Source organism: Balaenoptera ricei, chromosome 10 (genome assembly GCF_028023285.1).
Source record: "Balaenoptera ricei isolate mBalRic1 chromosome 10, mBalRic1.hap2, whole genome shotgun sequence".
NCBI lineage: Eukaryota > Metazoa > Chordata > Mammalia > Artiodactyla > Balaenopteridae > Balaenoptera > Balaenoptera ricei.
In genome coordinates, this window is record NC_082648.1 from 57,827,158 (window position 1) to 57,850,092 (window position 22,935).

The window sequence follows — 22,935 nt, forward strand, 5'->3', positions numbered from 1 at the left end:
TTACATCTGCCGCTCCCCATCGCTCCCATTACTGCCTGAACCAGCTCCCCTCCCCACCCCCCCTGCCGTCTGTGGAAAAATTGTCTTCCACGAAACCGGTCCCTGGTGCCAAAAAGGTTGGGGACCGCTGATGTAGATCATGTGTGCTCTTTGCCGCAAAAGTGAGGACACTATGTTATCCCCAGTGTTCAAAGGCACATTTCTTTTTATTTGTGAAAGGTAGTTGGTAGGAATAACTGAGGGTGGAGGTATTTATTAGAAATCTGTTTTAAAATTTCTTTTGTTGGGTGTTGGTGTGCTTTGTGTAGCATTAGTCCCATACTGGGCTCTCTTCTCATATGTTCTCAGAAAGAACCAGCTAAACACCTTCTAGTCACAGAATGCATTGTGATTCCTGCAGTTTCTCCTCTGCTCATTCTCCATCTAGGCCTCATTCTGTTTAGGATTAACTGGGCCATGTAGTTGCTACAACAGGGTAAAGCTCCAGTCAGCTTGAATTATGAGTAGAATTTCTGGAGCTGCTGGGCTGGGCTAGGGCTGTTTCCAGCTTGCGTAACTGAAGTATGCACCTTTGTGGGCCAACAGAGTCTGTTTTGAATGGGCAGCAGACAGCTATGTGGCTATTTGGGACACTTGTGACACTTTCATTCCCTTTGTTACTTAACTAAATTCAGTGAATTTATTTCAGTATGTAATTCAGGAGACATGTATCATCTCTTGATGATGTTTAAATTGTATGTGCATATAAAGAATTTATAGTTGATGATTTAATTAATTAATTAATTTTTGTAGGACCCTGATGCTCCCATAAGACAGAAGATGCCCCTTGATGATCTGGATAGAGAAGATGAAGTCAGATTACTTAAATATCTTTTCACTCTGATTCGTGCTGGAATGACAGAAGAGGTAAATGATGTATACCCTGCTTGTCCAATATCAAAAAGTCACAGTGTAAGTTGGAAAGGATCTTTGTGACCACTGAGAGTGCCTCCTCAATGCAGTAATCTTTTTCACAGTATTTCTGGATCTAACTCCCGTTCCAACATTTCTAGTGATAAAGAACACATTACTTCAGAAAGCAGTGCACTTCATTTTACACAACTCTGGTAGAAAATTCTTTGTAAGAAGTCAAACTTTGCCTTCCCATTAGTGTACTGCATACCCTAGGCATAGCCCCATTATTTCTAGTTTGGATTTTTTTTTTTAACAAATTCAATGAAGACTTTTTTTTTTTTTTTAGTACATTTATTTATGGCTGCGTTGGGTCTTCATTGCTGCACGTGGGGTTTCTCTAGTTGCGGCGAGTGGGGGCTACTCTTCATTGCGGTGCGCGGGCTTCTCATTATGGTGGCTTCTCTTGTTGTGGAGCACGGGCTCTAGGTGCACGGGCTCAGTAGTTGTGGTGCATGGGCTTAGTTGCTCTGTGGCATGTGGGATCTTCCTGGACCAGGGCTCGAACCTGTGTCGCCTTCATTGGTTGGCAGATTCCTAACCACTGCGCCACTAGGGAAGTCCCTATTTCTAGTTTGGATTTTTAAGAGTTAAGAATAAGTCTGACCCTAATTGCTCTTCTAGTTGACACTGTCTAGCATTTGAAGACTATGATCCCCTCAAATTTCTTCCTTTTAACACCTCTTTAAAATGTAACCTCCTGGGCTTCCCTGGTGGTGCAGTGGGTGGGAATCTGCCTGCCAATGCAGGGGACATGGGTTCAATCCCTGGCCCGGGAAGATTCCCACATGCCACAGAGCAACTAAGCCCGTGTGCCACAACTACTGAGCCTGCTCTCTAGAGCCCGTGCTCTGCAACAAGAGAAGCCACGACAGTGAGAAGCCTGCGCACCACTCGCTGCAACTAGAGAAAGCCCGCGCACAGAACAAAGACCCAACACAGCCAAAAATAAAAACAAATAAATAAATATATTAAAAAAAAAAAGTAACCTCCTTTGTGATAGTTAAGGTCTTGTGTGTAAGATGTGAAGTATGTGATTAGACAGCTTACTGGATGGCTTTGTGGACTTTTTAGATGAGGTAGTCTGATGCATAGGAGCTTCAAGCTTCAGATATTATGTTGTACCTGTTTTGCTGTACTCTCGGCGATGTTCTTTAGATAGAAATATGTTAGCTCAAAGTGTTGTTTGTTCTTCTGTGTTACAAACCACTAGCATATATTAAGTAATTTTTATAGTAGTAAGTGTTGGATTATTAAACATCATTCTTATTTTTTAATTAAGGAAAGAAGGGGAATTCCCTGGCGGTCCAGTGGTTAGGACTCCGAGCTTTCACTGCCGAGGGTTTGGGTTCAGTCTCTGACTGGGGAACTAAGATCCTGCAAGCCACGTGGGTGGCACGGCCCAAAAAAAAAAAGGAAAGAAAGAAAGAAAAGAAGTAACACGTACTCATTTGTTCAGAAAATATTTGAGTCCCAGCCACTCTGCCAGGTGATGTGCAGGATACTAGGAATCACAATGGCAAACAAGGATGTATTTTTAAAAACAAAAATATAATCACATTATTGAAAGCCTTGAAAAATAAAAACTCTCAAGGTCCCACTACCTTTACATAATCACAGATAGTGGGGTTTTAAAATTTACTGACAAACCTTTTTCTTTAGTACATCTTTTTAATATAATCGTAAACATAGTATACTTCCAGGGTTTTTTTTTTTTTAACATCTTTATTGAGATACAACTCAAACGCCATACAATTGACCCATTTAAAGTGAATAAGTCGATAGTTTTGGTATATTACAGTATTGATTTTTTCATTGTGATAAAAGATATATAACAAAATTTGTCATTTTAACCAGTTTCAAGTGTAAATTTCAGTGACGTTAATTACATTCACAGTGTTGCGAAACCATCACCACTATGTTTCTAAAACTTTTTCATCACCCCAAGCAGAAACTCCGTAACCATTATGCAGTAATTCCCCATTTCCCCTTTCTCTCAGCATTTGGTAACCTAATCTACTTTCTGTCTCTATGCATTTGCCTATTCTAGCTATTTCATGTAAGTGGAATCATACCATATTTGTTCTTTTGTGTCTGGCTAATTTCACTTAGAAAAATGTTTTTAAGGTTTTGCATTCAGATTTTGTCCTGCCTTTTTTAGATAGCATATCAAATATTTTAAAAATATTTTTCCATGTTGCTACATAGCTTTCATAATTTTTAAAAGTCATAAATCCAAAATGATGTTTTGGGTATGATACTTTTTAACTGGTTCGATTTTTTAAAAAATATTTATTTATTTATTTTTATTTATTTGGCTGTGCCGGGTCTTAGTCACGGCATGCGGGATCTTCGTCGTGGCGTGTGAGATCTTTTAGTCGCGGCATGTGGGCTCTTAGTTGCGGCATGTGGGATCTAGTTCCCTAACCAGGGATCAAACCTGGGCCCCCTGCATTGCGAGTGTGGAGTCTTCACCATTGGACCACTAGGGAAGTCCCTTAACTGGTTGTATTAATCAGATTCTGTAGGTTCAAATGACAGAAGCCCAACTCAAATTACTTACAGGTGGGGGATTGATTGTCTCATGGAACAGAGAAGTATAGAAGGTTATATCTGGTTGTAAAAGCAAGATTCAGGGACTTAGAAGATGTCATTAGGATACTGTATCTCCCAGGCTCTTGACACTCCTCTCTGTGGCTTCATTCTCAAGAAGCCATTTGTGTCAGTGATGGCCACCAGCAGCTCCAGCCTTACATCCTCCTGCAAGCTAGCAACCCCAGCAAAAGGAGTGTCTCTCTTTCCCAACATCTCCGGCAAGAGTCCTGGGAGTGATTCTTGTTAGATCACATGCCTAATCCTTGAGTTCAGAGATGGAATCATATGACCTACTCAAACCATATGAACTAAATGGGGAGAGATGGTTCCTAAAGAGATGATGGACCAACAAACATGTTTCTATCTCACTGGTATGTCAAGCTCATCTGATTGGTCACATTTAACATGAAGAAATATCATCTTTATGGGCTGAATGAGCAATAGCACCCTGTCATTATAGAGACTAACAGTGTTTTTGTAATACTTTTACATAAATCAGGGGTCATCAGCCTCTTTAGCCCACTTGTCTCTAGCAGAATTACATGCCTGTGGGCACCATGGACACCTAGTGGTAAGCCCAGAATCAAAGAGCAAAGGGACTATTAGGGAAAGAAAGAAAGGAAGGGAGGGAGGGAGGGACGGAGGGACCACATGGAGGGAGGGAGAGAGGGAGGAAGGAAGGAAGGAAGGCAGGCAGGCAGGCGGGCAGAGACCACAGAAAGACATGCATATGGCTAAAGTGAAACGCCATTACTGACTGTCTACACCATCCTTTGTGACATCTATGCCATAAGTTATCTAATCCTCATAAATTGCTTGTACTTTTCTCTAAGGCACAAGTCCTTCTTCAGTACTGCATTGGTTATATGACCAACCGCTCTTTCTTGTTTCTGAAGGCACAACGACTCTGCAAACGCTGTGGTCAGGCATGGAGAGCTGCAACACTTGAAGGCTGGAAGCTCTATCATGACCCCAATGTTAACGGAGGTATTTTAATTGATTTTATTCTGAGAGTTGGGGATATATTTAGCTCTAAATGGCAATTTTGTGAAGTATAGCTTTTGTTTTTAGAAATTGTTGAAATTAGGAGATCTCATTTTAAACTATAAACTTTATTTCTTTTACTGTTTTATAGGAACAGAATTAGAACATGTTGAAGGGAATCCATATAGATGCATTTGGAAAATAAGTTGTTGGAGAATGGCAGAAGATGTAAGATATAATAAAATATTTACTGATACTGATTTTTACTCTTAGTTCACTGAAGGCCTGCTGAAGATGCTATGAAATGTTGAGAGTAGTTTAAGACTAAAGTTCCTGTTTTCGAAGAACTTCCAATCAAATTGAAGAACAGGGCAGGCTTTACGAATCAGAGTTATTCAGACACACTGAGTACTAAGAATTAAGCACTGAAATAAGGCAAAAATACAAAAAAATGTAGCAAATGAAGTCACAGATTAAGCACTGAGCTGGCTTCCAAAGAGAGAGAATTGAATCGATCTTTTAAAAATTACTAGGATTTGAGTTGTTGGGCATGAAAAGCAGAGGAAGGAATTCTAAGTAGGATGCCTAGGTTGGGAAAACTCAAGGGAAGGTAGGTTTAGCAGGTTGGAGCAGAAGGCTCACAAGAGGAAATACAGTCAGTTCTGTCATGACACCACCTACGCATTCCTGAAAATCACTACCGCATGACAAATTGTGCAGAAAATCCACAGGGCTTTTAGGGAAAATGGAATTAAGAGCACAGTACTCAAAAACCACCAGTGACACATAAAAAGTTAAAAACTTAATAAAAACAGCACAGTGTCACACTGTTAAATAAACACATAAACGCTGCAATAAATATGGCAGTTTACCTTGAAAAAGAACTGGAGTTTGCTTGTGGAATGAGGTGTCAGAGGGTTGCAGCTTGTGAGTTATTGAGAAGTGATAGAAGGAGGTTATCTGAAATGAAACAAAATTGTAACAGTTGATGTGGATGGATTTAGCTTATCATACACCTGGAGAGCTCAGGGAGCTGGTAGATGTTTGAGGAGTGTCAGTTTTGTGTATTTCCAAGTGGCTTGGTTCAGTTAGGTGTTGTTTTCTGTATTCAGCTAATGTTTCTTGTGCACAAAATTGTGCATAAGGAAATGGGAAGTTTATATTATGTTCAAATCGTTCCTTGATATATCAGTTGCATTGGAACAAATTCACATTTTCAAAACAAGCCTTGTAGCAGAACTGACTGTAATGGGAAGATGATTGAAAAAGGTAAATTAGGAGCCGGCAGTGGTGGTCCTCAAGTGCTGCTCTAAGGAATGGGAACTTTGTACCATAGATAGTGGTGAGCCATCAAAACCTTGAGGGCACATGACAGCAGTGCTTTAAGAAGATTAACATGGCAGTGGAAAATAGGCTTAAAATTGAACGAATTAAAGACTGAGAAACTAGTTAGGAGCCTGTCAGAGTTATTCAGACACTAAGTAATAAGGGCCTGCCCTGGGTTAATATGGAGAGTAGAAAAGAAGGGAACAAAAATGGTCAGGACCAGAAACTGGAAACAACGCAGAGGAGGACTCAGTTGTATAGTGAGAGTCTGTGAAGTCTCTTGTTTGGATGATGAGAAAACAGGAAATGTCATTAATAGAATCCAGAAGTAAAATGGGATAATTTGATGAATATAATTAATTCTACTTAGGAATTTGATGCAAACGGATGCGTGACAGGCTCCAAGTGTGCCTTGTTTGGATGTTGTTCTTAGGTCAGTATCAGGTAGTATTAGGTATTTAGAAACTTAATAGGGGAAAACACCTATACAGATTCTATCTGGAATAAAATTTGACTGTAATAAATAATCAAAGCATCCATTAGATTTGAATCTGCTTTCACTCTGTATTTGAAATTTAGATATTTGACTTTTCAGGAAGATTTCAGCATTGGCTATATCAAACTAAGGGGTCCTTCCTTCTTATTCCCCAACTAGATCTTTTACTAAAGTTTAGAAACTGTCAGGTGAGTAAATAAGTTCATTTTAGAAGACACTACAGATTTCCAGATTATGAAAAAAGTTGACATACTAAGAAAAACAGTAGTTCAATTTTATTTATATTCATTGTATTTCAGGAGCTTTTTAATAGATATGAGAGAGCAATTTATGCAGCTTTAAGTGGGAATCTGAAGCAGGTATGCAATTTATTTTAATAATTTTTTTTCTATGGAATGAAATCATATATATATGTCATATATATAACCATATATAATAATCGTATAAGCTTAAGCTACTAATAATAGCAGTGATAGAGATAATCATGAAATAGAATAGTAACTTGAGGTACTTAATGTGATGTATCTCATACACCAAATGATGTTTTATTTATTTATTTATTTATTTTAATCTTACTTTTTTTTTTTAAATTAATTTATTTATTTGGCTGCGCTGGGTCTTAGTTGTGGCACGTGGGATCTTCTTTGCCACATGTGGGATCTTTAGTTGCGGCATGCAAACTCTAAGTTGCAGCTTGTGGGATCTATAGAGTTCCCTGACCAGGGATCAAACCTGGGGCCCCTGCATTGGGAGCGTGGAGTCTTAGCCACTGGACCACTAGGGAAGTCCCCCAAATGATGTTTTAATACATGAAATCAGATTTCAGTTTCTAAGAATTGTAAATTTAATTCCAATACACATTTATTGATGACTTATGGTTCCCATAGCTTTATCCAGAAGTATTCCACAAAGGCACAATGACTGTTTGAATTGTCTCACATGTGTGTGCGCTTCTCACAACTCCTACTACCCCCTACATTTTACAGCTGTTTTGAGGAATGTTACCATAATTAGTTGAAACACCATCTTATATCAGCATGGAACATTGATGCTATTGTGTACTCATCATGGAAAAAATCATAATAGTTCAGACTTCTTAGAAGATGTGGTTTGAGGGACTTCCCTGACGGTCCATTGGTTAAGACTCTGAGCTTCCACTGCAGGGGGCATGGGTTCAATCCCTGGTTGGGGAACTAAGATCCCTCACCTCATGCTGTGCAGTGCGGCCAAAAAAAAAAAAGGAGATGTGGTTTGAGGGGTGGAGGGAGGAGGTTATTTTGGTATGATATTTTACAATCCACAATGTCTTATGTCATTATAGTGACTTTATAGTCCATATAAGTGGGTGTAACTGCTTTTCCTTTCTTTTTTGTTGACTATGTCTGCATGTTTCTGTTTTGGAATGGGGTAAAGCTGCTTCCTGTCTGTGACACCTGGGAAGACACAGTGTGGGCCTACTTTCGGGTGATGGTGGACAGTCTGGTAGAACAGGAGATCCGGACATCGGTAATAACTCTGGATGAAACTGAAGAACTCCCTAGAGAATATTTGGAAGCAAAGTGAGTGAGTTGGTTTGTTTTTCATCATGAGGATTTGTAGTATTCTCTGTGCAGTTTTATTTTGTAGTCTTTGTTCATATTATTTATTAGCGTTATTTTATCCCTTTCCTTGTTCTTTCTTTCAAAGTTGGACCTTAGAAAAGGTTTTTGAAGAACTTCAAGCTACTGATAAAAAGGTAAGTATTAATATTTTAGGATAATTGGAATACAAAACTAAATGTTACATTGTTGTGCACTGTAGCTGAAAGGCACAAAAGTATGTCAAATCTTGTTATATTTTCCTTTCCTTACCTCTTATTCTTATAAGAGATATTCTTTAAAAAGAAAAAACTTAACTGCATATTTAAATGATACATCATTTCTGTTTATTTGGTTTAGGATTGGTTTCATCTAAATATATGTTATGCATGTAAGCTAATTTATCCCTTTCTTTTTGAAAAATTAAAATATATAATGGAAAATTAACAAGACTTTCTTTTCCTAGATCTCAAAATAATCTAGTATTTTTTAAAGTAATATTCTTAAAAATTTTTTTAAATAACCAAAGTATGTACTTGAAACAAAATAATCTAAAGGTGTGTAAGTAAGGCCTTTATAAAACTTCCTCCCAACCTCTTTATGGTTATTCTCATTCACTGAGATGATAAAACATTGATATGTATCCTACATATCCTTCTCCATAATCTTACAAATATATGTAGATAATGTAGATATTCCAGTATAGGATTTTGGTTTTTGAGGTTGTTTTTCACATCATTCTACCTACATTAGTCTACGGTGCTTTTTTTCCCCCCATTTAATGATACTGTCTTTGAGTTAGTGAATATAGATTTAACTTAACCTAACTTATTATTTTTAATAGGTATATAATGTTCTATAGAATGACGTATCCTTTTTTTTAATCATTCCCCTTTTGGTGATATTTCGGTTGCTTCTAGCACTGCAATGAACATTCTTGTTTATTTATTCTTATTTTTTTATGCTTGTCTACTAGTCCTGTTTCTTACAAGTTTCCTGAAAGCAGCAGGAATGTTGGGTTAAAGGGTATATGTATATTAAGTTAATTCCCTTGTTGTAGCAATTAATTCATACTCCTACAAGTAATTTATTAATGTGGCCATTTCCCTGCATTCTCACTAGTCCCAGATATCACAGTTTTTTTATTTTTTGCCAATCCATCAGATTAGGTGGGAAATAGAAACTCACTGTTCTTCTCGTATTTCTCTGTCTATTCATAAGGCTGAGCAAATTTTCCTATGTTTATTGACCATTTTTGAATTTCCTATTTAGAGCTTTCACCTATTTTTCTGTTGGATTTTATCTTTTCTTTATTATTGTATAAGAGCTTTTTGTATAGTAAAAAAAATGTAATGCTTTCTCTATCAAGTGTTTTTTTTACCAGTCTGTTGTTTTGGAGGTTCCAATGAATGAAAATAAAACAAGAAAGTCAAGGAATAGATACAAATTTAGAAACGGGGGAGCATTTACATATATATGATGAGAGTGTAAATCTAGAAACTCAAGATGCAGTAAGTTACTACAATTAATAAGAGAATTTTTAAAGTATCTAAATTCAAGACAAAGTTATGAAAAAAATCATATCCTTTTTGTAATTGTTACAGCTAGTTAGAAAAGGATTTAGCTCCCTGCAAAAGTCCCATTTAAATTACTGACCAAAACTATAAGATACCCAGGAATAAAATTAACCAAGGGTTTGAGGACCTTCATAAAAAAAACTATAGAATCCTATTGAAAGACACAAATAAATAGATATACCACATTCCTGGATGAGGTGATTTGATATAAATATCAGTCATTCCAAAATTAACATTGAAACCTAATGCTTTGGGGCATTATTTCTGAACAGAAAATTTCCAAGTAGAAGAATAAGTGAGTATGGCGAGAAAAGAACAATAGTTAATAGGGTATTTGCCTTCCTCAATAATAAAACAATATAAAGATATAATAAAACAGTATAGAATTATCACAGGAATAAATAGATCATCGGAATATGAAAATCCGTATTAGATTCAAATATATATGAGAACTTAATAGATGTAGATGACAGAGATGACGTTTCCTTTCAGAGGAAGAGGGATGGTTTATTTACATACATGGTATGGACATAATTGACTTTCCATCTGGAAGAAAACAAAGCTAGATCTCTGCTTCATGCCATGTATTAAAATCAGTTCCAGAGGGAGCAAACATTTGAATGTAAAAAAGAAAAAATGCTGGAAGAAAATCTAGACAAATAAAAATCAAAATATATTTGACCAAAAATATATGAATTATTTGCTTCAGAAAAAAATCCAACAGCAGGTTACTTGTAAATTTTTTCTGCTCAGTGCGTAATCGCTATTTTGATGGGTTTTGTTACTTTTGGTGCCATTTGCAGAAGAGAATACCCAAAGAATGCTTTCAAGAACCACTGTTTATGTTGAAGGAAATCTTACAGTTTATTTGATTTGGTCGCATGTGCCCTTCTTTTCTGGTTCACCATGGACTGCCAAGGAAAACTGTAGTAAAATATAAAAAAAGTTTCATAACATTCACAGAGATTAAATTGTTTTATTGCAATTCTCTGCTTTCAGAGATAATGTTCAGCCTTGAGTATATATTCCAAGGGCAGTATCTTTCTCATATTTTACTTTATTTTGGTCTCCTAAGACCCTTCATTTCCAGCTTTTTCTTTGTATATGTTCCTTCAAAAGTTGACATTTTTAGCTTACCAATGAGTACATACTGCAGAATGACCATAGTAGATTTATGGAAAATGTAAAAATTTTTTCAGAGAGTTCTGGAAGAGAATCAAGAACATTATCATATAGTTCAAAAATTCCTTATCCTGGGAGACATTGATGGTAAGATATATTTTATTTCACTTTGTATGAGTTCTTTGTTTTCTTTAGTAATTTTGTAAAAAGTTATCAAAACAGTGCATATGAGTTACCACATTTTATCATCTCTATAAATATCAACCTATCTGAATGCAACTATTTACTTAATTTTTAGAAAATAAAGTTTGAATTTAATCCAGAGTCTGTTTTATATGATGGTTCTTAACAATGAGATAGTGAACTGGTAGTGGTATAGGAATACAATAAATGTCCTTGGATAGTGTTTATATCTCTTCTTTTGATTTTTATCCCTATTGTTGCATCTTTGCTTTGATGGCTTATAGGTCTGATGGAGGAATTTAGCAAATGGCTTTCCAAAAGCAGAAGCAATCTACCTGGACACCTCCTTCGCTTCATGACTCACCTCATTTTGTTTTTCCGCACTCTGGGACTACAGACCAAAGTAAATAAAAATGAGCTGTTTACCATTCTCTACAAGACTGATGCTTTATACACCTATTGTCAGGAAAACATGCTACTTTTTGGTTGTTGTTTTCTGGAAATGGTGACCACAGTCTCATATGGTCACTCGATGATAATTCACTGCAGGTTACTTGTTAGGGTTCTAATCTGTGGCTGCAGAATGCTGGTGGTTACCTGGTTTTTGGACAGTTTATAACTTTAATCCTCATCAGTACCCAACTCTAAATCAACCAACTAAGCTAACTGAACCAGACTAAGTTCTCTGAGATCTTAAACCTTTGTTTTCTTTTTTCTTTTTCTTCTGTCCTAAATGATTGGTAACATTTTGGTCAGAGTACATGTAGAAGGCAGAATGATACAGTAGTTGAAATCTTGGGTTTTGGAGTAAGAATCCTGGATTCACATTCTTACTCAGCAGCTTCTAGCTGTGTAATTCTGGGTAAATAAAACCTCCTTAGGTCTTAGTTTCTTCCTCTATAAAATGTGAACAATAATAGTAACTACCCACAAAGAGTTAGGGTAAGGTAATACATGAACTTTGCTAAGCACTTAGTTATTGCATGTAGTTATTGCTCAGTGGTAAATATTAAAAGTCATTAAATCATTATAGTGGAATTTTTATTAGATATATTGCTGGTACACATAAGCAGTTGTATTTATAATTTAATAATTATATCTTTTTTTCCTATGAAGGAAGAAGTTTCCATTGAGGTTTTAAAGACATACATACAGGTAAACTTTGAGAAACCACAATTATATTCTTTTTTTTTTTACCATTTTAATGAAAACAAAAATCAGAATGATAATATTTTAATATCTAGTGGCAGGAGAGTCATCAAAACCATAAAGGTCTTTTAATTGTCATAAATACTTTCTTTTGGAATTTAAAATTCTGTTTAGCAGCACAGATCTATATCTGTATGAATCTCTCCTAAATATATTTGAAATTTTGAAGTGAACTTTTTAAAAAGCACTGTTGATCCTAGAACTTGTTTTATTATTGACATACTTTGATCCTTTTTTTGTTTTTTAGCTTTTAATAAATGAGAAACATACAAATCTCATAGCATTTTATACCTGTCATTTGCCTCAAGACCTTGCTGTTGCCCAGTATGCATTATTTTTGGAAGGTGTTACAGAATTTGAACAGCGCCACCATTGCCTGGAGCTGGCTAAAGAAGCAGGTAAAAATGGTTGAGAACTTCATCTACTGGGCTTTGTAGGCAGATTATCATTTTGGCTTTAGTAACATTTAGCCTTCTAGTTTTTTTTTTTTTTACATATTGAATAATATGTTTAAGTAGCTAAACTTTGCAAGTTCAAAGAGGAGCCTTCAAACGCATTCTCTAGTTAGAGTCTTTTTTTTTTTTTTAATTTTATTTATTTATTTATTTATTTATGGCTGTGTTGGGTCCTCATTTCTGTGCGAGGGCTCTCTCCAGTTGCGGCAAGCGGGGGCCACTCTTCATCACGGTGTGCGGGCCTCTCACTATCGCGGCCTCTCTTGTTGCGGAGCACAGGCTCCAGACACGCAGGCTCAGTAATTGTGGCTCACGGGCCCAGTTGCTCCACGGCATGTGGGATCTTCCCAGACCAGGGCTTGAACCCGTGTCCCCTGCATTGGCAGGCAGCTTCTCAACCACTGCGCCACCAGGGAAGTCCTAGCCTTCTAGTTTTAAATCCTATTTCTCTTACGAGGTAAAAAAGGAATGAGGTTTTCAGTGAAATTCTGTTTTAGGAATGAAATAACCTATACTGTAACTTGTGTAAAATATCTTTTAATTTTGGCATTTTCTTTTATAATGTCTTTCATACTTTATATATTTTTAAAGAATTGTTATCCCAAATTTACCAAATCATTGTGACTGTTTAGAGGATATTAGTGTGAACGATTAATTCTTGTTTTTGTTTCTTCAAAAAATTCTTCAGATTTGGATATTGCAACTATAACAAAAACCGTAGTTGAGAATATTCGAAAGAAAGATAATGGTGAATTCAGTCATCATGACCTGGCCCCAGCCCTAGATACTGGCACTACTGAGGTAACATGAGGGGAAGAGAGAGGTGTGTTATATAACTCATGATAATCCCTCATGTTATGCTTTTGTGAACTTCTACCTTAAAATACTCTGGCTTCTTTCTTTTTTTAAGAATTTTTCTTTGTCAGCCAAGTTTATAAAAATTGGCAGCAAACTTAAGGTCTTGTGTAAGGAATTGCTTAATAGTAGTATTATGTTAAGGGAAGTTACTTTAATAGAAAAAACCTGAGCATTGGATTTTTGCTCATCGGATTATTCTAGATACTTGATCAGTCACTAACTTTTTTTTTTTTTTTGGCTGAGTCGGGTCCTAGTTGCGGCACTCGGGATCTTTTCATTGCGGCATCTTTTCATTGTGGCGGGTGGGCCCGTCGTTTCGGCACGTGACCTTCTCTCTAGTTGTGACATGTGGGTTTTTTCTCTCTGTTTATGCCATGTGGGCTCCAGAGCTCATGGGCTCTGTAGTTTGTGGCACACGGGCTCTCTCATTGAGGCACGTGGGCTTAGTTGCTCCACGGCATGTGGGATCTTAGTTTCCTGCATTGGAAGGTGGATTCTTCACCACTGGACCACCAGGGAAGTCCCGATCAATCACTAACTTTTATGTAGCTTACTTATTCCTGTTTTCAGAAAAGAATAGAAAATTTTATCTAGGAAAGAAAAAAATTTTAGAGTAGCACTTAAAGGAATTACGTAATTAAGTTGGTGGGACATCACATATATAATTCCAGATTCACAGTCCAGTAAGTTTTTTCTATAATTTAATAGAGACCTATTAAATGTGAAAATAAACTAAGAAAAGCTATTTTCTTTCATTATTTTGTATAACCTGAGGGAAAATATTCACTAGAAGTACAGGCATAAGCTGGTTCTACTAATTTGCAGAATATCTTAGAAAAAACACAATTGACATTTCTTTTTTCCAATTAAATGAATAGGAGGACCGTTTAAAAATCGATGTAATTGACTGGTTGGTATTTGACCCATCACAGAGGGCGGAAGCACTAAAACAAGGCAATGCCATAATGAGGAAATTCTTGGGTATGCTGTATTTTTATATTCTTTTTTTTTTAAAGTTTTTGTTCTGTTTTAGAACTTTGTTGTTTGTTTTTCCAACCCTTCCAGTAGGGTAAGGTACAAAACAGCCACTGTTATGGCTGGTATTATGAAACAAAACATATTTAATAGTGACTTTTCATGTCCTACTCAATTTTGCATATAATCTCAAGGCTTTGAAAAAATTGAATTGCTTTTTTTTAAGACACAGAAAAGTATGTAAAAGTAACTGCATTTAATGAATCCTTTTGTGACTGTTACATTGAAATAAGGAAAAGCCCAGCCATTAAGTAGAGAGATCACCCAGACCTTTAACAGAAGTACCTTGAGACCTGAAATGGTTACAGGTAGCTGTGAAAGTTGCAAACCAATAATTTGATTCCTTTAGAAACCATGACACAGAAATCCATATGTATTGAAAAACTGTATATGTTTTTCACAGCATCAAAAAAGCACGAAGCTGCAAAAGAAGTATTTGTGAAAATTCCTCAGGATTCAATAGCAGAAATCTATAACCAGTGGGAGGAACAAGGAATGGATAGCCCACTTCCTGCTGAAGATGATAACGCTATCCGAGAACATTTGTGCATTAGAGCTTACTTGGTGAGATTGTAAAAACCACAAAACCTTTCTTTATGATGACTTTCCTGATTCACTCTCAGACCTTGAACTGTTTTTCCAGAAGTGGTGATTGACTTATTATCTTAGCTCCCTTGCGACTGTGGGACTGACTGATCCATAAGAACTTTGAAGACAAGACCTGATCTTCATTTGCATGAGCCTCTAATCAGTGCTAACCAACTAAGAACATTTCACATGGTAGATAGTGTGTGTGATGTCTGAAACGTATGTTTTCTTAAGATTCTTTGAATGCTTCCCTCAACTTTAACATTTCTGCTTTTGGCAATAACTGAAAAAAGCAAGATATTCTGTATTGTGACTAAAATAACAACATACTCATTCAAAATTCATTCAACAAATAATGAAGTGATTGGCTAGGTTCTAGGACTAATTCTGGATGTCTTTCTATCCTTGCCCTCTAGAAGCTAATAGCCTCGTCAAGAAGACAGACAAGTAAACATGTGAACATCACAAACAAAACACTTACCATGATTTTTTTTTTTTTGGATAAAAAAGAAATATTAAACGATTTTATTTCTTGCTACTGAAAAATTATTTCTAAGAAGCAAATTTTCAAAAACTTTGTTGAACATATGTGAACAGTTTTTTTTTTTGTATTTCTCTATTTTATTTTGCATTTTAGGAAGCCCATGAAACCTTTAATGAGTGGTTTAAGCATATGAATTCAGCTCCACAAAAACCTACTTTGACACCTCAAGCAACTTTTACTGAGAAAGTGGCTCATGAACACAAAGAAAAGAAATATGAAGTAAGTTGAATGTAGATGAGACATGTCTATTGCATCTCAAAAATACATGTCATATATTTAAAGAGATCATTTTTTCAGCAGTTATATTCCTATTATAACAAGTGATCTTCCTTATTACTGTTCTACTTTGAAAAAAAGCCATCCCTTTAGTTACTTTTCTGTAGATAATTAACCAAACATGAAACATACCTTCAGGTGACAATAGTGCTCATTTACATGGTTAACATTTTAGTGTTTTATTGAACTGCAATCCATCGATGTTTGTATTTATATTTGGCTTACTGAATGTCAACTATTTAGAATGATGTTCCATATATGTATATTCCTGTCTGTACTTTACAGATACATTATAGTCTGTTATATATCTATCTTATGTTTGTTTTGCAGATGGATTATGGTATTTGGAAAGGGCATTTGGATGCTCTAACTGCTGATGTGAAGGAGAAAATGTACAATGTCTTGTTGTTTGTTGATGGAGGGTGGATGGTGGATGTTAGAGAGGTAAGCTGTGTGCATTGTTTATAGCTAAAAGCAAAAACAATGTCTTTTTTTAAAAGTTTTTTGAATAGGAGCAGCTACAGATCTTATATAACCTTTGTACTTATAACTAAACATCCCATAATTTAACCTGAAATACTAGTTAGGGAATATAGGAATGTTTGACTCTTGGGTAAACTATTTTTCCATATTTAATATGTTCACTCAGGATAGTAAAATCTAATTTTTAAAAAAATATTTATTTATGTATTTATTTGATTGTGCTGGGTCTTAGTTGCAGCAGGTGGGCTCCTTAGTTGCAGCATGTGAACTCCTAGTTGCAGCATGCATGGGGGATCTAGTTCCCTGACCAGGAATCGAACCCAGGCCCCCTGTATTGGGAGCGTGGAGTCTTAACCACTGTGCCACCAGGGAAGTCCCAAATCTAATTTTTTAAAGTTCTGGACCTAAAAATTAATTATATATGTATTCAACTCAATTTATGGATATGAAGATAAGTCTAGTAGAATGAGTAAGACATATATAAAGCAGTGGTTTTCACCTCTGAGCTGTCTATTTAAATGATCTGGAGAACTTTTAAAAAATACTGGTTTGGTTCCACTAGTGGTTACCACTAGTGGGGAGCGGGGAGGGAGGGGCAACATAGGGGTTGCGGGGTGGGGGAGGTAGGAACTATTGGGTGTAAGATAGGCTACAAGGACATATTGTACAGTATGGGGAATATAGCCAGTATTTTGTAATATCTATAAATGGAATGTTGCCTTTAAAAATTGTATTAAAAAAAAATTTTTTTAAAGAGTCCTGAAAAGACATAACAATTAAATGTAGTACGTGATCCTAAACTGGCTCCTGCATTGGAGGAAGAAAGATGCTATAAAGGAGAGTGTTGAGTCAGTGATGTTAAGGTATTACGTCACTGTTAAATTTCCTGACGTCGTTAACTGCATTGTGATTATATTAGAAAAACTTCTCTTTATTAGGAAGTAAACACTGAAGTATTTAGAGGTAAGGGAACATGATTATGTGGCTTGCCCTCAAAGGGTTAAAAAAATGTGTATTTATAGATACACATACAGATGCAAATCATAAAGCAAACAGGGCAAAGACTGAACAAAGGGTGAGGGTATTGAGATATTCTTTGTACTATTGTTGTAATTTAGTTTGTTTGAAATGATTTTCAAATAAAATATATTTTTAAATACTAAAAAAAAATACCGGGTTCCACTTCCAGAGATTCTGGGTTAATTGGTCTCAGATAGGGCTGGCTGGCTTTTTCTTTTTTTTTAATTACCTGGAGAGCTTTAATGTGTAGCCTGGGTTGAGAAACCAGTTACAGAAGTACTAAGTGCCATAAGAAAAGCACAGATGAAGCATTTTGTGAGTTTAGGAAAAGAAAAGGTTCCTGCTACCTGGAAGAGATCTGGACAGAATGCTTGAAAGGTGTAGCATTTTACTGAACCTTGAACAAATTGGGTAAATTTGGATGAGCTGAGGTGGGAGAAAGGAAGGATGCTGCAGGTAATAATGGTGTGAGGGAAAGGCATTGAGGCTTGCTCATGGGGCATGACAGAAACAGGGAGTAACTCAGTTTTACCTCTGCAGACCTGATGATCTGTCCAAGGATTGTAAATGCTGGATTCTTGGATATTAGGTATATTATTTTGAACAGAAAAATCACAGGAGTATGTTTGGTATCTTTCCTTCTGCATTCCCTGAATCTTAGTATAGTCACTCCTTTTTTACACTTGATCTTAGCCAAAAGGCTGAGAAGCGATCATCACTCCTTTTTTATTGTTTGTTTTGGTTTGGTTTTTGCTACTACATTTTTCTAGTTCCTCTGGCTTCCCTTTTTTGACCAGAAGCAAAAACATTAGGGACAGGAGGCTAGATTTGAGCCCCTATTTGCTACTATTCCTGATAGAGTAACTCTGCTGGCTTCATAAATAGTTTTGAACCTTTAGCAGGTTCCTTGGGTTTTCTCTTCTACTTCATGCTGCTGCTCATGAAGATAAAATTTTAGTGTTGCAAAATGCTAATTAAATGGTATTTAAGGTTTGAAAAGACTTGATGCCTTATTTATACATAAATCTTTGTTATTCTAATAATTAATCTTAGATTAGGGACTTCCCTGGTGGTGCAGTGGTTGAGACTCCGCGCTTCCAATGCAGGGGGCCCAGGTTCGATCCCTGGTCAGGGAACTAGATCCCACATGCATGCCACAACGAAGAGTTCACATGCCACAACTAAGGAGCCCGCCTGCTGCAACTAAGACCCGGAGCAACCAAATAAATAAATTAAAAAAAAAATAGTGAAAGTCACAAAACAGACACTCTGGAGTGTTTTAAAAATAGAGTAGGAGTGGAAGGCTATGAATGATACCATTTTGTTTTACCAAACATTTAAAAATCAATATTCAGTCTCAATCACTTCTTCAAATCTAATCCAAACAAGAAGAGATTTCTTGAACAATCAAATGATAAATAATGATATTTTGAGTTGAGTTTAGCTTAATACTCTTACATACTCAGCAAAGCAGGAAATTATTCAGGGCTCCTGATAGCACTTATATCACTTGTATAAAAATTAGGAAATGGTATCCATTCTCTTACACAGATAGATTCCATGCCAAGTGCACATGACCTGTAGACTGGAGCATGGATTAGATTTCAGCCCCCACTCACTCACCTGGCTAGCACCACGTGCAAGGCACAGCTGTTCAACAAAGCCCCGGCCTTATATGCTGACTCTTACATCTGTACCTCACTTTTTACATAACTGCAGAACGGGCCCATTCGTGTTGGAGGCTGGTGGCACACAGGGACGGCAGGGGGAATGGAGGAGGCAGCTCATCTTTACCTACTTTTCGCCACCTCTGCCTCAACCACATTCTAGTTGAAGCCTCAACTGTCTTTCCCTTGCTTCCACTCTTCCTTACGCAGTCCCTTCCTCATATAGTTCAGCTAGTAATCCTTTTAAAATCAAAGAGGTATGACTCTCCTACTCAGACCCTTCTGATGGCTTCTCGTTACACTTTGAATAAAACCCAGAGTTCTTTTCTTGACCTACAAGATCACACATCCGCTGGGCCTTGACTGCCTCCCCAGTCTTGCATCCATTGCTCTCCCCTCACTTTGTTCTGGCCTTCTGGCCTCTTTGCCGTTCTTCTGCCTAGAGTGCTCTTCCCCCCAGATATCTGCATGGATGGCTTCCTTACGTCCTTCAGCAGTCTGCTCCAGCGTCATCTCTCTTTAGAGACCCTGCCCCACCCCCAAACCCCCTATCCTAAGTAGGACATATACATATATGCACATATATGTACATAAACACATCAACACATATCAGTTAATGAGCTTTTCTCACATATAAAGCACTACATGTCCCTGATGGAAAGAATCTTTTTGTTTTATATATTTACAGGATTTTTCAAATTTTTCAAATTTACAGGATTTTTTATTCAGATGAGAAAAATATCATAGGTTATAGCAGAGCAATTTATTCCCTTTTCCTTGTGGCAAATTGCTGGGCCCATCAGGCATGATTCTGGTTGGTTGATGGTTGATAGCAGCCAACCCACTGGTATGGAAATCGCCTGTAGTCAGCAGAAGAGATCACACCCTGATATTTGGAAGCAACAGGATTTCGGAGAGGCAGGTGCTAGAATCCATCCTATGAAACGAGGTTATCAATAAGCAGGTGGAAAGGAGTCTAGGGGCCAGGGGTACTTTGCTTCTTTAGCATAGGGGGAAAGAGTACATTGGAGTACAAATGGAGTGACCCAGAAAGAAGCAGTCTTCTTATTCTTACTACCCCTAGTAGGATTCACTAATATGAATTATGAGTAAGACCTTGAGGTGTTTTAAATCCTCCTCTGAAGGTGGTAAGTTCCTATTTGAGAAAATAAATGAAGGTGCTTTCCCTTTTAAAGCTAAGAAAATACAAAGCATGCGTTTTAATATTTGCTTCTATGTATCTATATCTCAAAACAGGACAAAAAGATTGACACTAATTTTTCATATGTGTGGAAACCTGACCTATGTCAGATTTAGTACAATTATTCCTTGGTATAATTTCCAGATTACATTCTGTTGCTTCACACCTCCACTTACATCTACCTTTGAAAATGTTTTAGCAATTTAATATTATAGTCTCGCACATGAAGAGATTTTTAGTGGTTAATATAATTGTCATAAGGAAAAAATTTTTAATTAATTAGGTGTCTTATTAGGCTTTTCAAAGGACCAGTTGGTATTTTTGCTTGTCCTGTTTTCGGTTTTGTTTTACACTATGAGTCCTATGGATTTCCTTCTAATTTTTAAGATTATTTCAGAAATTCTATTGTAGTTGGGTACCTTTTTATTATTTTAATTATTTTAGTTTTCAGTTTTTTATAAGAAAATGTAGTGGGCATAAAAGATCTGTTCTTTTTTCTGCACTCTTAGTACCCACAAAATTTTTTAGAAAGATCCCTGTATGGTTATAAAGAAATGCTCACTGTTTTCTCTACAGTGTTTTCCTCATGTATCTGTTAGTTCTGTCCCATGCAAATCTTCAGATTCTTTTAATTTTTCTATTTTTAATAAATTATACAAAGACATCATAAATTCATTCTCTGTTTAAAGAAACAAAATATGTGCAATGAAGTTGTCCTCCCTGTGCCCCTCTCCCCTCATCCTGATCCTTCTTCCCATCAGGAGTCACTGCTGTTGGTATGAAAAGCCCTCTCAGTCCTCCTGGTATCTGTCTGTATTTCCTTCTGTATATATCCAGGGGAACGGTTGTTATTTTCTGTTCTGATTTTTGCTCTAGTCTCTGTTTTTCCTTTTATGCATGTTTTTACTTAAGATGTAGTACAAACTCAGAAGCATTCTGTTTTCATTATCAGACTTCTGACTCCTCTGAAGATACCATGATAGAAACCCTGCCTTGTTTTATTTTTAATTAGCATGATAAGCTTTACAGAAACACTTTAGCTTTTACCTGTTGCTTTTTGGTTTGATTCATTGACTTTTTTGTAAGAGTATTTAGCTTAAAGTTGTTAGAATGACTACTTGATGTCTGTCTGTAGGATGCTGAGGAAGACCATGAAAGAACATATCAAATGGTTTTACTGAGAAAGCTTTGTCTGCCAATGTTGTGTTTTCTGCTTCACACCATATTGCATAGTACTGGTCAGTATCAGGAATGCCTGCAGTTAGCGGATATGGTATCCTCTGAGCGCCACAAGCTGTATCTGGTAAGTTCTAGAGCATTTGCACTTTTAAATTTTAGTGATTTGATAACCTCTGTAATAATATTTAAGTTTGTGAGATGTGTTTATGTTCTTTAGATGTTCTTAGATTTTCTTAAAGTAGGGATCCAGTTTTAATGTTTGTGCTTTTTTATCCAAAATATGTATACATTTCTAAGCAGTTAGAAGTATATAGACTGGTCCAGAGAAGTAGCTTTGAAGTCCTGGGCTATCCTAATATACTGGCCTCTGGCTACATAAATCTTAAAGAGGAATTTCTTCTTGCATTAAGCTAATCAGGTTGATTAGGTGACTGTAAATTCACACTCTTTTTTGTTCTCATTCTTAACATTTTTCTCTTTTTTAAAAATCAGGTGTTTTCTAAGGAAGAACTAAGGAAATTGCTACAGAAGTTAAGAGAATCCTCTCTAATGCTCCTAGACCAGGGACTTGATCCATTAGGATATGAAATTCAGTCATAATTCGTCTGCTGTTTGTAATCTCAATAATTTCCATGATAAATGGAAGTTTTTCTGTAAAATATATATATTTGTAATTACTGGGTTTTTTCTTTTGCCTTATGGGGAAAATGTTTATGAAATTTAGGCATTGAATTTTGTACTTTTAAGAATATTATGGTGACACTTTGAAAATTTAATGTATTATATAATTCCCTGTGTTTATTAATAAAACTATATAAAAACTAAAATTTTCTGTTCGTATGAATTCCAGGAACGTCCCTCTATTATGTAATAAGAAATTAAATTTCCTGTTATCCTACTTTTTCCCTGTGATCATAAGTACTCTGAAATCTTAAAATAAAGAGGATGGAAAGTAGATACATTTTTAAGCCAGGTATATAAGTCCTCATCATAAAATTTGGTGTTTTTTAAATATTACAGTTAATTAGATGAACATAGCAAGAATGTTTTCTAAAATAATAATATGCTATTGTTTCCTTTATTTTGAAGACATTTCTCATTTATTTATTAACTTTCATTCAGCAAACCTGCTCTAAAATAAGTTGGAGCATGTGAAGACTTAGAATAGTATCTGGCACACAGCAAGCAGTGAATAAACTGGGGAATACACAGTGAGTAAGATCTCATCTAGCCCTTCCAGCAGGGGAAATACAATAAATATATTTTTAAATGCCATTTTAAAATACAAGTAATCCAAGCAGGAAGAAACTATTTCCAGCTAAGAGGTTTCTGAGGAAGTAGCATTTGAGCTGGGGTCTGGGCAATGCACTGAATTTGCAAAGACAGAGATAAAAGCACAAGAAGGGTAGGGCACTACAGATTGGGAAATCGGTATGAGCAAGGCCTACAAATGGTAAATGCATGTTTATGAATCAGCATTTATGTTGAATTGACTAGAGTGTAGGAGTTATAAATGGGAGATGACCTAAAGAGAGAATGTGACTCTAAGAGAAAACATGATGTAAATGGATTATAAACCTGAATATAAACGCTAAAACCGTAAAACCTT

General features: G+C 36.2%; 1 protein-coding gene across 3 annotated transcripts in view; it reads left to right on the top strand.

Moving 5' to 3' along the window:
* NUP107 (nucleoporin 107) overlaps positions 1-22,153 on the top strand; it is a 43,215-nt gene extending 21,062 nt beyond the window's left edge. For all 3 annotated transcript variants that reach the window (XM_059934686.1, XM_059934685.1, XM_059934687.1), the window contains 17 exons: positions 793-906; positions 4,443-4,533; positions 4,682-4,758; positions 6,652-6,711; positions 7,766-7,911; positions 8,039-8,087; positions 10,706-10,775; positions 11,096-11,214; positions 11,928-11,966; positions 12,268-12,418; positions 13,164-13,276; positions 14,212-14,314; positions 14,772-14,932; positions 15,594-15,719; positions 16,107-16,220; positions 21,283-21,450; positions 21,819-22,153. In XM_059934686.1, coding sequence (XP_059790669.1) covers positions 793-906; positions 4,443-4,533; positions 4,682-4,758; positions 6,652-6,711; positions 7,766-7,911; positions 8,039-8,087; positions 10,706-10,775; positions 11,096-11,214; positions 11,928-11,966; positions 12,268-12,418; positions 13,164-13,276; positions 14,212-14,314; positions 14,772-14,932; positions 15,594-15,719; positions 16,107-16,220; positions 21,283-21,450; positions 21,819-21,926 — 1,809 coding nt within the window. In that variant the 3' untranslated portion in view covers positions 21,927-22,153. The remainder of the gene's footprint in view (positions 1-792; positions 907-4,442; positions 4,534-4,681; positions 4,759-6,651; positions 6,712-7,765; positions 7,912-8,038; positions 8,088-10,705; positions 10,776-11,095; positions 11,215-11,927; positions 11,967-12,267; positions 12,419-13,163; positions 13,277-14,211; positions 14,315-14,771; positions 14,933-15,593; positions 15,720-16,106; positions 16,221-21,282; positions 21,451-21,818) is intronic.
* The last annotated feature ends 782 nt before the right edge of the window (positions 22,154-22,935 follow it).